Below are 18,293 nucleotides of genomic sequence, written 5' to 3'. Positions count from 1 at the left end.
AGACAAGAATATACAATGGGAAAAAGACAGCCTTTTCAATAAATTGCAATGGGAAAACTGGACAGCTACATGCAAAAGAATCAAACTGGGCTACTTTCTCACACCATATACCAGAATAAACTCAAAATGGATTAAAGACTTAAATGTAAGACCTGAAACCATAGAAGCCCTAGAAGAAAACACAGGCAGTAGGCTCTTTGACATCGGTCTTAACAACATTGTTTTGGATTTGTCTCCTCAGGCAAGGGGAACAAAAGCAAAAATAAACAAATAGGACTACATTAAACTACAAAGCTTCTGCACAGTGAAGGAAACTATCAACAAAATGAAAAGGCAGCCTACTGAATGGGAGTAGATGTTTACAAAAGATATATCTGAAGAGGGGTTAGTGTCTAAAATACACAAAGAACTCATACAACTCAACATCAAAAAACAAACAATTCTATTTAAAAATGGGCAGAGGACCTGAATAGACATTTTTCCAAAGAAGATACACAGCAGACCCATGAAAAGATGCTCAACATCACTAATCATCAGGAAAATGCAAATCAAAACCACAATGAGATATCACCTCACACCTGTCAGAATGGCTGTCATCAAAAAGACAACAAATAACAAGTGTTGGCAAGGATGTGGAGAAAAGAGAACACTTGTGTACTATTGGTGGAATTATAAATTGGTGCAACCACTATGGAAAATAGTATGTAGATTCCTCAAAAAATTTAAAATAGAACTACCATATGATTCAGCAATTCTACTTCTGGATATTTACCTAAAGAAAACGAAAGCACTAGTTTGAAAAGATATATGCACACCAATGTTCATAGCAGCACTATTTGCAATAGCCAAGATATGGAAGCAACCTAAGTGTCCATCAACAGATGAATGGATAAAGAAGATGTGGTACATATATATACAATGGAATATTACTTAGCCATAAAAAAAGAATGAAATCTTGCGATTTGTGACATGGGTGGACCTAGAGGGTGTTATGCTAAGTGAAATAAGCCAGACAGAGAAGGACAAATACCATATGATGTCACCTATATGTGGAATCTAAAAAACAAAGCAAACAAGCCAACAAAAGAAAAACAGACTCATAGATATAGAGAACAAATGGGTGGTTGCCAGATGGGAGGGGGTTGAGAGGGGGCATGAAATAGGTGAAGGGGACTGCATTACAAACCTCCAGTTATAAAATAAATAAGCCACAGGGATGTAATATACAACATAAGAAATACGGTCAATAATATTGTAATAACTTTGTAAAGGGACAGATGGTGACTTAACAGTGATCATTTCATAATGTATGCAAATATCAAATCACTATGCAGTATACCTGAAACTAATACAATATTGTGTGTCAACCATATTTCAATTAAGAAAGGAAATTCAAATAAAAATGAAAAAATCTAGAAATTAATAAGGAAACACTACATATCAGGACCTCTGTTATATCGGTCAGGCAATACTCAGAAATAAATTCACAGTCTCATTATTTATATCAATAAATGAAAGGAATGCAAAATAAACAGATCCAACTCAATAAGTTAGGTAAAGAATTATAAAATAAACCCAAGTAAAGTAGAAGAAAAGATCTAGAGACTGTCATACAGAATGAAGTAAGTCAGAAAGAGAAAAACAAATATCGTATATTAACGCATGTATGTGGAACCTAGAAAAATGGTACATGTGAACCGGTTTGCAGGGCAGAAGTTGAGACACAGATGTAGAGAACAAACGTATGGACACCAAACGTATGGGGGGAAAACCGCAGTGGGGTGGGAGTGGTGGTGTTGCTGAATTGGGCGATTGGGCTTGACATGTATACACTGCTGTGTATAAAATTGATGACTGATAAGAACCTGCGGTACAAAAAAAAAAAAAACAACTAATACTAAACTTTCTTTGAGTTATTTGTATGGAAATATGTTAATGTAAATGTTTCAGACATTACATGAAATTTCTAAAAATCTTATATGTTCTGGTATAACGATATAAGTCATAATTCTAGTTATTACTTTAAAATGTATATCTCAGAAATAACTAAATTTCCTTATCAAGTGCATTATTATAAAAAAATAAAGACAAACGCAGAAAATAATAAATTATAAAAACAAAAATATAATACAGCAAGTAATTAAATTCAGTCTGGTTGTCTAGGGAAAAACAATAAAATAGATAAACTACCACTTAACCTAATCAATAAATAATGGGGGGAATCTATTAAAAAATAAGTCACAAGCATCCAGAAAAAAATTAAAGAATCTTCTTGACTCTATAAAATACATTTGAAAACTTGAATAAAATGGGTAATTAGCTAGCAAAACATAAAATTTATCAAAATTGATTCCAGAAAAGCTAGCAATCTTACTGGACCAATTGAATTGAAACACGGATAAGGTTTTAAAAGAGCTACAACATTAAAAAGCACCATAGTTACACATTGTGAGGTTACTAAATCTTAAAGAAATGATAGATCAATTAAATAATTCCAGAGCATATGAAAGAAGAAAAACTTCCAAATTATACAAAGTGGTTTAACATCCATACAAACAACACAGCAAAGATTGTGTACAAAAGGGAAAGCAACTAACCAGTCTTCACTTATATCAATGCAAAAATCCGAACTTGGGGCTTCCCTGGTGGCGCAGTGGTTGAGAGTCCACCTGCTGATGCAGGGGACACGGGTTCGTGCCCCGGTCCGGGAAGATCCCACATGCCGCGGAGCGGCTGGGCCCGTGAGTCATGGCCGCTGAGCCTGCGCGTCCGGAGCCTGTGCTCCACAACGGCAGAGGCCACAACAGTGAGAGGCCCGGGTATCGCAAAAAAAAAAAAAAAAAAAAAATCCTAACTAAATGTTAACAAACTGCATCAATTAGCACAATAAAAGAATAATACACCATGACCAAGAGGGATTACATACAAGAATGCACAAGTAATTTAATATTAGGGATTTTATTAATATGATTCATCGTTGAATAGATCTGAGGAGAAAAATCTCATGAACTCCGTAGATGTTGAAGAAACATTTGACAATTTCAACTTATATTATCAGGATTTTCTCATTTTTTATACAATGGGAATATACGTGTACTTCTTTAACACGATAGCCCTTATTTACTTTAGTCCCAAGTCCAGCATCATGTTTTATGTAGAAATCATTCTAACTAAAACCAGGAAAAAAGAAATACCCACTGTCAGCCCTGGTATTTAATTCTGTTCTGAGATACTAGCCAGTGCAATTAAATGAGGCAGAAATTAGCAACACTGATTTAAAATTGTAAAAGAGGGTTGAAATAATCACTGTTTGTTGCTGATAAGATTACATACCTGAAACCCAAGAGAATTACCTGAAAAAATACTACAAAAATTTTTTGAATTCATCTAAGTCATCAGTTACAAACTAATTCACAGAAATCAAGAGCTTTCAAAAGTAAAAATAACAAGATAAGCCCATTTATAACAGCAACAAAAAGATAAAATACCTTAAACTAGACTTAAAAATCCATGTGCAAGGGCTAAATGAAGAAAACCTTAAAGTGCTCCTGAAAAATACAAAAGTATTTGCTTTTTCTTATTAGGTCTTAAATCCATCTAAGATCTGTTTTTGCTTGATGTAGGGATCTAATTTTAATTTTTTCTATATGAGTAATTAATATATGGGTCCTGAAACAAATTAGTCCCTAAACCACACTGATCTGTAATTCATGAACAATTTTCTCTAAATTAATCTGTAAATTTAATGCAACCAACAGGAAAGTTTTTTAAATGAGGCAAAGTAATTCTGAAGTTCATATGGACAAAATATGTATCTCCAGAATGTTTCTAAAAAAGAAGAAAGGAGGCTAGCCACACCAGAGAAAGCTTCAGTGTTTAAAACATTATAATGGCAGAACATGAATAGACAGGCTGATCAATGAAACCATGTAGTAAGTCCAGACATAGTTTTTTGTGTTTATGATGAAAGTGGCATCTCAAATCAATGCAGACAAGAAGGACACTTGGTAAAGAAAAAAATTAACTTGGATCCAAACCTCATGATAACAGGAAAAATTACAAATGGATCAAACATGTATATATAAAAAATAAAGCCACTAAAGTAGTCAAGAAACATGGGAATTTTTTTTTTATAACCTTGGAGTGGACAAGGCAATTCTAACCTGACACAAACCCTGAAGTCTTACAAAAATTTGTCTTAAAAATTCAAATACTATTCATGGCAAAAAAAAAAAAAAAAAAAAGACAAAGCAAAAATTGGAGAAAGTATTGCCACATATCACAAAGAGTTAATTTCCTCAATGTAGCTACCTAGGTCCTACAAATTGTGAGGGAAGCATCAAAAAAAAAACCCACAGAAAGTTTTGCAAAGGATATGGACAGCTACAGAAAAGGGAATACAAATGTATAGACTTTAATATAGAAAAAACTGCTTAACATTCCCAGACTAAGAGAAAAGCAAATTAAATCCACACTGAGATGAGATGTCAGAGAGCAAAGTTCCAAATGTTTTATTAAAACGCTTGCTGAAGAGGTTGTGGGAAAATAAGCACTCTCTTAACATGTCTAAATGTAAGACAGATATATAAATTGATACAACTCTTATAGAGGGCATTGTGATATCTAACAAAATTGGAAATGTGCATTCTCTTTGACCCAGAATTTCCACCTTTGGTGATTTATCCTACAAATATTCTCACATAAATGGAAAGAAGACAAATGTGTTGGTTACCTATGGCAGGACTGTTTTAATAGTAAAGAAGTATATACTACTTAAACTTCTATGATGAAGGATTGGTTAAATAAATTGTGACAGGGACTTCCCTGGTGGCGCAGTGGTTAAGAATCCACCTGCCAATGCACGGGACACGGGTTCGAGTGCTGGTCTGGGAAGATCCCACATGCCGCGGAGTAACTAAGCCCGAGTGCCATGACTGCTGAGCGTAGGCTCTAGAGCCCGCGAGCCACAACCGTTGAAGCCCGCACACCTAGAGCCCGTGCTCCGCAACAAGAGAAGCCACTGCAATGAGAAGCCCGCGCACTGCAACGAAGACCCAATGCAGCCAAAAATAAATAAATAAATTAATTAATTTTAAAAAATAAATTGTGACACATTCATGCTAAGAAATACTACGCAGGTGTAAAATGAATGAGGACACTTTACATACTGATGTGGAAAGATTCCTAAAATATACTATTAAGTGAAAAAAAGTAATGTACAGAAAAGTATAATAATTATGTTACCATTTGCATAAAAATAACACAAGAAAATATTGATATATTGTACTTGCTTGCATATGTAGTAAATATCTGTGAAAGGATACAAAACAAACTAATGATAGTAGTTTGGAGGGAAATTTATGGGTTGGAGACAAGGACGAAAGAAAATTCAAAGTCCTTCCTTTTGATTTTTGAAGTATAAAAATTTATTGACTATTGAAATATGAAATTAATAAAATTATAAGATACTTCTATAATTTATGCAATAAATTTGAAAATAAATATAAAATAGGCAATTCCTTAGGTAAATATAAATTAAATCCCCCCCAAAAACGCAAACAGGGGCTTCCCTGGTGGTTGAGAGTGGTTGAGAGTCTGCCTGCTGATGCAGGGGACGCGGGTTCGTGCCCCAGTCCGGCAGGATCCCATGTGCCGCAGAGCGCCTGGGCCCGTGGGCCATGCCCGCTGGGCCTGCACGTCTGGAGCCTGTGCTCCGCAATGGGAGAGGCCACAGTGGTGAGAGGCCCGCGTACCGCAAAAAAAAAACAAAAACGCAAACATAAAAGGAAATTAAATTGTAATCAAATATCTATCTGCTTGAAAATGCAGCTTGCCAGACTATTTTACAAAAGATATATCTAACCTTCAAGAAACAAATAACTTCTATCTAATATAACAATTCCAGAGATTGGAAAAAGAGATAAAAACCCCACATGCCAACTCATTTTATGATGCTAGTATAACTTTTATGCTAAAACCAGACAAAGAGAACAGAAAATTAAAAGCCAGGCTAACTTTGAACTTAATAGGACAAATGCTAAATAAAATATTAGGAAACCCAAACCAGCAATATATATTTTAAATGCCTCATAACCAAATAGGATTTAAACCAGGCATATTTTTAAAAATAAAAATTAAAAAATATGTAAATTACAAAAATATTTTAAGATATAGAGGAAAAATATGTATATATTTAAAATATCACACACTCTTCAGACAGATTAAAGATCTAAATGTGAAAAGCACATCTTTAAAACATTTAGGGCTTCCCTGGTGGCTCAGTGGTTGAGAGTCCGCCTGCCGATGCAGGGGACACGGGTTCGTGCCCTGGTCTGGGAAGATCCCACATGCCGCGGAGCGGCTGGGCCCGTGAGCCATGGCCGCTGAGCCTGCGCGTCCGGAGCCTGTGCTCCGCAACGGGAGAGGCCACAACAGTGAGAGGCCCGCGTAGCACAAAAGAAAAAAAAAATTTAAAGAAAAATATAAAATTCCTTTATTACTTCAGGAGAGAGAGGACTCTCTTACAGTAAATAAAACAAAAAGCAGAGATCATAAAGGAAAATATTGAGAAATTTGACATTAACATTTAAAAAATTCTGTATATTAAAACAGACTAAAGTTTTATAAAAAGCCAGAAACCAAAAAAATATAGTTGCAACACATAACTACCAAAAGATTGGTATTCAGAATATATTTTTAAAATACATATTCATCAGTGTAAGAAAAGCAAACACACTACAAAAAATGAACAAAGGATATTAACAGGCATGTAAGAGCAGAGGCAGCACAACTGGCCAAAAGACACATGAAAAGTTACTCAGTCGAACTGTTTACCAAGGAAATGCACATCTTTTAAAATATATAAAATTTCTCGTTCAATGAATTAGAAAAAAAGAAGTGTAAAACTACCAGCTGTTGGCAAGAATGTAGGGGACAAGTTTTTCTCATTCCCTGTAAGAGTATAAATTAGTACAAGTACTTTGAATCATGATTTGAATACACAGTATCTAGTAATGTTAAATCTGCACATACCCTCTGACCAGACGGTTTTATTTTGGGGTGTAACTGAAAGAACCCTTTGCCCTTGTGTACAAAACGACATAGACAAGGAAGTTCTTTGCAGCACTGTTTGTAATATTACAAGATTAGAAATGATTTGGATGTTTATCTATAGTGAAATGGATACATTTTTATATATTCATATCATGAAATATTATACAGCAGTTAAAGGAATGTGTTTGATCCATGTGTACCCATATGAATTAAACTGAAAATATAATGTTTAATTTAAAAATCAACACACGTATGATCCCCTTGATGTCAAATGTTAAAACACATAAAATAACACTATAGGTTGTCTATGCACACACATATGATAAAAATTAAACACATGGACAAAATGGGAACACACCCTTCTACTGTGGTTGCCTCTGCCGAGTGAGTGAGGACCAGAATGATGAGGGAGGGGGTGGGCTTTAACTGCATCTGTAATGTCTTATTTTGTTAAAGAATGTTATGACCAAATGTTACTATTGATATTTACGATATCTGGGTTGTGGGTATGGGAAGGTTTGCTACCAAATTCCCCATTCTAGCCTTTGTAGGGAGGTCAGACACTTGCCCTGTTCTGGTTTCCTCTCAGATGTAGAACCTCACGTAGAACCTGCCCAGCCCAGAGATTCAAGCCATATTACCTGTGACCAGCTTGCTTACTGTGGACCTACTTTTTGACTTTCCTTGTCCACTTCTGCCTACCTGTCATCACACCTTCTTTGTGCATTCTGCACCCACTAATGTATAATGTCACCATGCCAGGCAGATTTGCTGCCATGCTCCATTTCCTCGCGGCCAGTGAGGCCAGGCCAGACCTCCAGCCTCTGTCCCCACCACCACCTGAGGCTGGTCTGTGTCCCTCGTGCTCAGCCTGTCCCCCAGCTACTAAGTGGACCATCCCTGTGTCCTAAGCCATTACTGGCACTGAGTTTTGAGATACGGAACTGATGCTTTCTCGCTCATATTTCTAGATTTCCTCAACATCCGACATCAGGTCATAATGACACATATACTTCTGACTTACTTTCTAGTTCTGACTGTACATTTACCCACAGTTGATATTTACCGTCAGTTGGAAATTTAAACTATACACAGTTTTGTTTTGTTTTGACCTAGATGAGCAGTTTTGATCTGAGTTTGATATTTTGGCTACTCCACTCTTCCTTTTGTTCCCAAGAACGAAAGTGCAGCCCCGTGTATTTTTCTATATCTGTGTTTTTCATGAGTCTAAGCTAAGCTCAGGAGGGCAGACTATATATTGGATTGTCATTGATGCAAAGGTATACAGGCAATCCAAACAGAGAGACCCTTCTGGCAGAATGCACTTCAGAGTGAACGAAGGAGTTTTAGTATGTTAGAGTTGGAATCATTTCAGGAGAAAGACGTTTCTGAAATTATGGTGAAAATCAATGAAAAAACATGATTTAATACAAAGATATCTAGTTTACGACTTAAAAAATGTATAGTCGAGATGAAGTTGCAACAATATTTTAGAACTAAAAAAACAAAACCAGCGAGTAATACAACTTTTTAGTTGGGTAAAGTCTTTATAATGAGCCTCTCTCAGAAATTTTGAAAATATTCACAAATTTATTCACAAATAAACTGAATTACCTCTTGTCTCAAAAGACGTTCTGTCTGATTTCTGGTGATATTTCTATGGTACCACCTGTAAAAGTAATAAAAATAATTTTTAAATGTTATGTTCCATTTCTTTCCAGGAAAAAACAAACAAACAAAAAAACCCCAAGCTGCTCCATTTCCTTCATTTTTAAAAACTTTCTCCAGAACTGATTTTAGAAAGCGGAGTGATTTTTAACTCAGATAAACAATAACGTACTGTAGTGTGTCAGTTACTTTAATACAGTTTTATTGATTGCAAGCCAAGATCTCACTTATTCTATCACATCTCCATTCAACTTTCTGACACACTTAGTATATAATTTTGAATGATTTAACCTCCTGAAAATTTCCATAAAAGGTATGTGGTTAGGAAGTCATCATCTTCAATAAACACCTTACAGAGCTTTGGTTAAACAAACTAAAAAATAGCCATTTCTTTCCCCTCAGGAAAGTTAAGTTCTTTCTGAACTTAAAACTCACACCAACTTATCTGACTCTCCTAAGTTCGTTACCTTGTGGTAAAGTCAGTGGTTTGATAGCGTAAACAACCAATATACAAATCACCCTGCCCCAATCCCTCACGGGCCTCATGGTGGTCTTCCTTTTCCCCTCGCTTACTAAGCTTGGGCCACATTGGGAATCTTTCCTGGCTCAAACTCACGAAGCCCTTTTCCACCTCCGACCTTGCTGTTATCTCTGCATGAACCCATCATTAAATGACTTTAAAATACCAGAGCTACACACAGTGATCATACTTAAGTAACACTGTAATTTAAACATATGGTTTGGTCTAACAACACAATCAGTAGGCAAATGTGGTACAGGAAAGAGAGAGGAAACGGTAGAACAAAGGAGAGAGAAAAATGGAAAAGTTTTCATTTCAAAACAAGATTTTAAAAAGGAGTTAATCTAATTTTACCAGAAATAATATTTTTGTGGACAGTGGAAGGAAGAGTGCATATATAACCATGCATTAAGTCAAGTGGGGGGAGCCCAAAGGTGGCTGATTGAAACTCATACCTGCCTTGGAGGATGGAACCTATCTCATCATGTGGAATTCCCCTAACCTTCAATAGTAGAAAGTTGCCACTAAATTAGAATGGTCAGGTTCTTTAAATACTAATGCCCTCAAATTGAAAAGTCTTTTAAAAAGATGAACCACAGAGAACAGGGGATGATTACAGATGATTCTAATCAAAGTAATATGACTATATGACTACTTACTGCTAGTGGAAACAAGAGTAACTGTGATGTTAAACTGTGCATATCATTCAGTACTTTTTAATGACTATTCATATTGTGCAAGGGAATTTCAAGATGAGTCTGAGACCTCTTGCTGCAGAAAGAAGAAATTCTTTCAAAATAAATGAGGCAGAGTTAAAGGCACAGGGAACCAGTTTAATGGGGCCCCCCACTGGCTAAGTTCTGAAATATGGGTGCTAAAAGGAGAATGATGATTATAGCTCACTGAAATAACTGAAGCTGTAAAAAGCCAAGACTGCATAATGTACTCGAAAGGGGAGAGATTAACATAAATTGATTTTTTTCTAAATAATGTTTTTTACCTGCTATTGTGTTGGTGTTAATTTTGTTGCTTTGTACTTATTTATTATAGTGATAAATAAAGTAACTATATTAATTTTGACTAAATATAAATTAAAAATCCATCCACATGGAAGTCATACTTAGAATGACTTCAAAGTAGTAACAAAAGAGCCAGATAGAAGTATATGATGAATTTAAGACCCTTTAAAATAATGCAGAATTCCATCTGCATTATTATAATGATATATGTAAGGCAGGAAAAGATAAGATGAATGCAATTTAGAGGAGGTGGGAGCATGGTATTTCAGAATTTCATCTCTTTAAATCAGTTGGTAAAAGTTAGAAGAGTTTTTGTTCTGTTTTGTTTTTTTCAAATAGGTAAGGCTGTAACTCCTTTACTGAGACAACACCGATTATAAAACTAATACTGAGGGACTTCCCTGGTGGCGCAGTGGTTAAGAACCCACCTGCCAATGCAGGGGACACGGGTTCGAGCGCTAGTCTGGGAAGATCCCACATGCTGTGGAGCAACTAAGCCCCTGTGCCACAACTACTGAGCCTGTGCTCTACAGCCTGTGAGCCACAACTGCTGAAGCCCACGCACCTAGAGCCCATGGTCCGCAGCAAGAGAAAACACCGCAATGAGAAGCCTGCGCACCGCAACGAAGAGCAGCCTCCACTTGCTGCAACGAGAGAAAGCCCACGCACAGCAACGAAGACCCAACGCAGCCAAAAATAAATAAATAAATAGTAAATAAATTTTTTAAAAATTAAAAAAAAAACTAACGTTGAATGATTTCAATAGAAGCCCCAATACACAGGATTGTGGTGGGCCTTCTACTGACATATTAAAAAAAATCCTGGCTCAAACTCACCAGGATTGGACTCACAGTACGTCCAACTGTGGTTGAGTACAACCATCTTATATATATGTAAGCCTCCCATGTGCCATTCTTAGATTTCTGATCAGTAAGTAACAGTATTGTGGTCTTGAGTTTTAGCCCTAGAAACCCTATTAGGTCTGAGAAGGTTAATCTGCTTCACTGAGTGACTTTCTAACCCTGAGAAGGTTAAGCACTCAGTGTAGAGACAATTAGATAAATCAGACTCATATTTCCATAGCTCAGGATAATCAATGTTTGCTATTTAAAATATCTATAATTTTAAGAGAATCTGGCATATCAGGTTTTTGTCTTTGATTTAAAAATTTAAATTAATCTTAAACTTGTTATTTGACGTTTGAGGGAATTGAACCAATTTTTAAAATGACATTCATATGGGTAAGAGAACTCGATTTACCACATATACCTGTTTAACTTATTACACTTCCAGGATCATGTAAGGACTTACAAAGGGCTATATTACAATTGCAAATTTGCCCTGTCAGCCATGTGAAGTACAATACTTAAAAAGGAAACTGAATTTATTCAGGTTATCAATGCAAGTTAGATGTTTCCAGAAATTTAATTAACTGAGCTTATAAATAGGATGGATTGTTTAAAGACATTTCGTATGTTGAGCATGAATTAAGGTGATTGTTCTTAACTTTTTTAGATTTATGCGTAGTATATCAAGACTTACAAGTTAAATCTGAAGGCTTGCTGAAAACCAGGGTTTTACGTTGTAATGTTGATAATTTAATTTCAAACCAAAGTAGCCATAGATATTTCTCTGAATAAAGGTTCCCCTGAAATGCCAGAAGCCCATGTGGACACAGCATTCCTTCCCCCCTCGGCCCCTAACTCCCTCCTGCCCCCTTTAGGCCTCAAGTCACTTCCTCAGAAAGGTCTTCCCCACCCAACACGCTCATTTAAATTATATCCCCTTCCCTCTCCCTGTGCCCCATACTGTTCCTTCATAATACCACAATTTAAAATGATATATTTATTTGTGAATTTGGGGTTGTTTAATGTCTATTTTCCCATGAAGCCGTAAGTTGCATGAAGGCAGGGACTGCTTCTGTGTATTCTGTATTGTGTTCCCAAGGCCTGGAACAGCTAACATCTGGTACATCCTAAGTGCATGATAAAAAAGACTGAACAAATAAACTGACTGGAGGACTGAAGTATCTATGAATGTAGTACACCTGTAATACTAGGCAAGGTGGACCAAACTGTAAATGCCTTTCCTGTTCATTTTACAGTTCAAGACGGGTTCGAGCCCTGGTCCAGGAAGATCCCACATGCCACGGAGCAACTGGGTCCCTGCGCCACAGCTAGTGAGCCTGCACTCTAGAGCCCGTGAGCCACAACTACTGAAGCCTGCACGCCTAGAGCCCGTGCTCCACAACAAGAGAAGCCACCAGTGAGAAGCCCGTGCACTGCAACGAAGAGTAGCCCCCGCTCGCCGCTACTGGAGAAAGCCCGCGCGCAGCAACAAATAAATAAATAAATTTAATATCTCAACCTTAGTTTCTGATCTGTAGAATGAGGGGCAGAATGACCTGCAGAGTGACTGCTAAGATTTCCGTCTTCTAAATCTATATGGGTAGCAAGAATGTATTTCTAAGCAGAACTCTAGTAACATACCAAAAGTTCTTCCAAACTACATTAGCCTACTTCTCAACTTCATTGATTTCTAAAAGATTTCAAAATATGAGCCAAATACAGTAATGTGTCTAGATATTAAGTCTAATTTCATTTATGCACAATTAATGCCATTTTTAATTTTTTTAAATGTTTTGACCACGCTGCATGGCATGAGGGATCTTAGTACCCTGACCAGGGATCGAACCCATGCCCCTTGCAGTGTAAGTGCAGAGTCTTAACCACTGGACCACCAGGGAAGTCCCCATTTCTTAAATAATAACTTTTCCATTTAGGACATGCATTAAAATAAGTGCAAGATGAGTGTTTGGTTTCACATTGTCACTGTCAAAAATTTTTTAATTGGCCGTACAAAACAAAAGTGATTTTAAGAAAAAGAAGTTTCTGAATCAACCATTATAAGGATCAAAGATCTCTTAGGCTAAAGCTGCCAACTGTGTTACCTTCTTTTCCTTACTTTGGTCTTAAACAGACCAAAAACGCTATGTATACTTATAAGTTGCCCAAATGTACATAATTTTCATAGATTAACCATAGGACATACTTTAGAGGACACTTACTCATATATTTCTAAGTTGGTTGGTTTGTTTTCAGTCACATAGTTGCTTGGAATTAAGCCTTCATTCCTACAAAGACAAAGCAAAAATCAAAATGCTTGGCACATTTGTGGCATTATTGTGGCAAAAATCCTTTTAAAAACCTCAAGGATGCAGGGGAAAATCAAATTCATTTGACTAATTAAATTGTTGAAAGAGGAAAGAAAAGTCTTTTCATTTCAACTAAAATCTCTGCATGATAAATACTAAGTTTCTGACTTGTGAGTAGTTTAAGACATTTTCTGACAAAAATCTCTGCAAAGAGGAAAAGGTGTACTTACGTGATCACTGGGACATCACAGAGACTAGATTAAAAGCATACCAATTACAAAGATATTGACTTAATTCTTTTTAATTGCCACAGAGTATTCCACAGAATAGATATTCTAGTTTAGCCACGCCCCTATTACAGCAAAGCTGGAAAGAAATACTTGAACATGCCTTCTTGTGTACAAGTAAAAGTATTTCTCTAAGACAGACACCAAGCAGGGAAACTGCTGGGTCACGGAGTATGTACATCTTTCAGTAGATACAGTAAACTGCTGTTGAAGGGAAATGTACCAATTTATACACTCATGGGCAGGGGAGGGGTTTCTCTTTTCCTATACCTTCGCCAATGAAATCTGAAATTTAAAATTATGAAAAGATCTCTAAGACATGTTATTGAGGAATACAAGCAAGTTGCAGGGCAATGCATAAAGTATGGTCAGATTTAGGTAAATTATATCTGCAAACAATACCATATGTTTCAATGAGTGCATTGAGAATGATCTGGACAAGTACTCACTAAATGAATAATGGTGCTTCCTTTTGGGAAAGAGGCTGGGTTTGGAGGTGTGGCAAAGCAGAATTTGGGTACTATTTATCATGTTTTAATCCAAAAAAAACACTATATTCAGTTATTAACTTTGAAGTTAAAAATTGTTGTTGTTTAGGGCTTCCCTGGTGGCGCAGTGGTTGAGAGTCCGCCTGCTGATGCAGGGGACACGGGTTTGTGCCCTGGTCTGGGAAGATCCCACATGCTGCGGAGCAGCTAGGCCCGTGAGCCCTGGCCGCTGAGCCTGAGCATCTGGAGCCTGAGCTCCACAACGGGAGAGGCCACAACAGTGAGAGGCCTGCGTACCGCAAAAAAAAAAAAAAATGTTGTTGTTTCTCTTTAAGTCTGAATCATGCCAATAGGCCACCTGCAGCAGTAGCTAATTACACAGCCCTGAACCTACTAACTTACTGTGATCACTGGGACATCAAACCTCTTTTCCCACTGAAAAGTCTCCATCACATGTTGAGACTCAATCAAAAACTGGTAACACAGCCAAATCATCAGGAAAATATAAATAAAGAGGTATGTATGTACTTCTGATGCTTAGACACTTATAATCTCCAAATCTTGACAAGGATCAGAAAGCAATGCCAGCATTCTTTCCCAGAAAGCTCACATACTCCTCAGAATTCTTCTCTACCCAGGACTCCAGTCTGGCATTAGCAATCTATTGCAACTGACACAAAGAAGTCTTATTGCATCCCAGGGTCTTTTGTCTTTCTAATTTAATTCAGAAACTATTGCAATGTTTACTTTCCAAAACTAGTCATTGTAGAAATATGAAAATGAATAAGATACTGTTTCTGTTTCTATGGTCTCACTTACATGTGAAATCTTTTAAAAAATGAAAAATTGAAGAAACAAACAAACAAGCTCATAGATAGAAAGAACAGATTGGCGTTGCCAGAGGCAGTGGGTGGGGGTGAAGTGGGTGAAGGGGATCAGAAGGTATAAAACTCCCGCTACAGGATAAATATGTCTTGGGGATATAATGTATAGAATGGTGACTGCAGTTAATAGTACCGTATTGCATGTTTGAAAGTTGCTAAGAGAATAAATAAAAGTTTGTAGAAGTTCCCATCACAAGAAAAAAAATTTGTAACTATGTATGGTGATGAATGTTAACTAGACTTGTAGTGAGTATTTCACAATATATATAAATATTGAATCATTATGTTGTATACTTAAAACTAATATAATGTTATATGTCAATCATAACTGAGAAGAAAGAGAGAAAGGAAGGAAAGGAGGGAAGGAGGGAGCGAGGGAAACAGAGAGGGTAAGTGACTTGCCCAAGGACACACAACAGTACGCGGCAGCATCAGGATATAAAGCCACATGTACCTAGTTTGGAGAGTCTGCCTGAAATCACGGTGCTATAATGCTCTTTCATACAGATGGGGAGGTGTGGGAACAGCTTCTGTTTCATTTACGAGGAAGAGTTATAAACCTGGATTAAATGAGCCACTAAACGGAGTCTATGTCATGCTTCAGAAGTCTTCAGAGAATGACAGATGAGAGACTTGGTAAAGACTAAGCCATCAGTCTTACCCCAAGCGATCTCTTGCCTTCCACCAGTGAGGATTACACTTCTCCAAGATCAGGTATTCCTCTGCTCTCTTTAAGGCTAAATCACAGGGCTCTCTGGGCATGAAATCATACAGTGCTTTGACTTGGATCTTTTCTTCAGCCAACTCAGAGGGTGGGAGGGGAGGCAGCGGCTTGCGTTTTGATGGCTGCACTCGGCCCCTGTTGGACTGTAAAAGCTAAAGAGTGAGTCGTTGTGCTATTGTTTTAGTGATCTGTACTAAAAAAGAATCGGGATAGAGCATATTTGCCCGCCCCCTCACTTCTCCCAGCCAGCTGCACCAAAGCAGAAGCGCAGGTGGGATAAAGGTAGGAAATGACTAACTAGAGAACGACTTCCAGATCCAGCAACACACTCATCATTTTGTAAATTCTCAAGATCACCAATTCTCTTGCCAGCATTGCACTGAATTGTTTTCATGTCACAATTCTTAAAACTTTATTTCCTCCTTAATAGTTTCACTTCGAGGATTTTTCTCTCTTGGAAAAAGAAAAACAGCTCTTCCCTTCTGTGTGCTGTAAGCTTGTGTTTGGGTTTAACCCACTTCCCAAGAAAACTGATTCTCTGCCACTGAACTGAAAATTAATCCTGGCCTCAAAATGGCAGTAGCCAGAATACATTTTTTCCCAATTTCAAGTTCTGCCAAAATATAGCAGAGTAGTCTATTTTAACTGTTTTTGTTTATTGGTTGGTTGGTTGGTTTTTGTCTTTCACTTTCTTCTAGGACATAGATTTACTAAATGTTTACTGAGAACTCATCATGTGCCAACCATGATACTAGGTTCTGAGCATGGCAGCAAACGGTACCTCATGAGGCACAGACCCTAAAAATGCCACCTTCCTCTACCCCTTCACCCCCATCAAAACGATACTCACTTGCTTCTTACTTGGCAATTCACTGAACCATGGTCTGCGACGCTGCGCGTATTTTTCTGAAAGTTCTTCATCTTTGCTAAGGCTTATTTGTGTCCTCACTTGTCTGGCATTGAAAAATAATCATGTTACAAATGATTATTTTTACTCAAGTTATCTATGAATCTACTAGATTATCACAAACTAGTAGAAAAATCTCCTTCCTATTGTTTTTTTTTTTTAGAAGACTTCCAAACTCCATTTCCTTGAACAAGGTACTAGAACTTCATTTTTTTCAGTCTAGGAACTAGAGATGCTAAGAGCGTATAGAGTTGTTATGAAATAAAATTGAGAAAACATATCATGTGCCCAATACAGAGTCTGGTGCATATTAAGGGTGTACAATTATAATCATGATAATGAAGATCTTACTCTGTGTCAGGCACAGTGTTTATCATTTTACATGCATCATCTCATTCGATGGCATCTATTGTTATAAGTAGACATGGTGTAGCGATAAGAACATGAGTTTAGATCCCAGATCTACCATTTTCATAGTGTGGCCTTGGGTGAGCAATGTAACCTCTCTAAGCGTCAATTTCCTCATCTGTATAATGGGGATTGTAAAAAAATAATGGGTGGTTTTGAGAGTTACTTGAGCTAAAATATGCAAACTTCTTAGCACAGTCTGATGCATAGAACACTCCCATTAAATGTTGGCTCTTATTATTATCATGGTGCGCTGGATTTTATCCTTATACATCATTTGCTGGGCACCAAAGTGTAAAACACACTGATAGTTTGGGGGAGATACTCAAATAAACAAGACAGGATTCTTACCCTTAAAAGGTAAAAATTACAGAGTGAAACACAGACATATTAATAGCATACATGAAATAAGTATTAAAGAACCAAGCCGCGTGCTCTGGGAACACAATGGAAGGAGCAATTAAATCCAAGAGGATCAAGGAAGCATCACAGACCTGACATTTGACCTATAGCTAGCTTTAAATGAATGACCATTCAACAGGAAGAAAATGGGAGTAGGGTTTCCCAGGCAGAGGCAACAGCAGATACAAAGAGATGTGGAGACTCGACAGACAATAAAGAAAAGGAATGAATTAATTTCCAAGAAGTTGCCCTCGGAAGAAGACTTACCGCTTCTGCACGGAACAGCAACAGCAGAAAATCGACTGGACGGTGTTATCTGAAAAGCAGATCATTCTCAACTGTTAGAAAGCTGTGAGTCCGTGATATTGGATAGAGGAGGCTGCTGGTGCTGGTCCAAAGGAGGAAATAAATGCCTGAGGGTACGGGTGACAGAAAGTATTGCAAAGCATATGCAAAGTCTTGATCTTGCCCTTCTTTACTAGCAGAAGATGAAAAACTGTCACTAACACAAAAAGAAGTTACTGGCACCCTGGCCACTGTGGTTTCCCTTCTCAGGCTCTTGTCCCTGGGTCTGGTTTCATGCATTTCCTCAGTCTGTGAATGATAAATGACCATTGTATTCCTCTTTACCTTGATCAGGGCTAATGTCAGTTGACAAGTATACAAAAGAATATGATTCCAGAAACGATATTCTCCTAGGAAATCTGTTAGCAGGGATTTTGAATTAGGTCCATCGCATTTCTTCAAAACTATTTTAATATATATTTTATATATTTACG

At 37.2% G+C, this 18,293-nt stretch overlaps 1 protein-coding gene across 1 annotated transcript in view; it reads right to left on the bottom strand.

The window, feature by feature from the left end:
- TXK (TXK tyrosine kinase) overlaps positions 1-18,004 on the bottom strand; it is a 48,623-nt gene extending 30,619 nt beyond the window's left edge. The window contains exons 1-5 of the mRNA XM_007450967.1: positions 17,782-18,004; positions 16,648-16,750; positions 15,735-15,940; positions 13,328-13,393; positions 8,668-8,722 (exon numbers count right to left, since the gene is read on the bottom strand). Coding sequence (XP_007451029.1) covers positions 8,668-8,722; positions 13,328-13,393; positions 15,735-15,940; positions 16,648-16,750; positions 17,782-17,846 — 495 coding nt within the window. The 5' untranslated portion in view covers positions 17,847-18,004. The remainder of the gene's footprint in view (positions 1-8,667; positions 8,723-13,327; positions 13,394-15,734; positions 15,941-16,647; positions 16,751-17,781) is intronic.
- Positions 18,005-18,293: the final 289 nt, after the last annotated feature.

This window comes from Lipotes vexillifer, unplaced genomic scaffold, assembly GCF_000442215.2.
Source record: "Lipotes vexillifer unplaced genomic scaffold, Lipotes_vexillifer_v1.1 scaffold404, whole genome shotgun sequence".
Lineage (NCBI taxonomy): Eukaryota > Metazoa > Chordata > Mammalia > Artiodactyla > Lipotidae > Lipotes > Lipotes vexillifer.
This window is presented reverse-complemented; position numbering and strand designations above follow the sequence as displayed.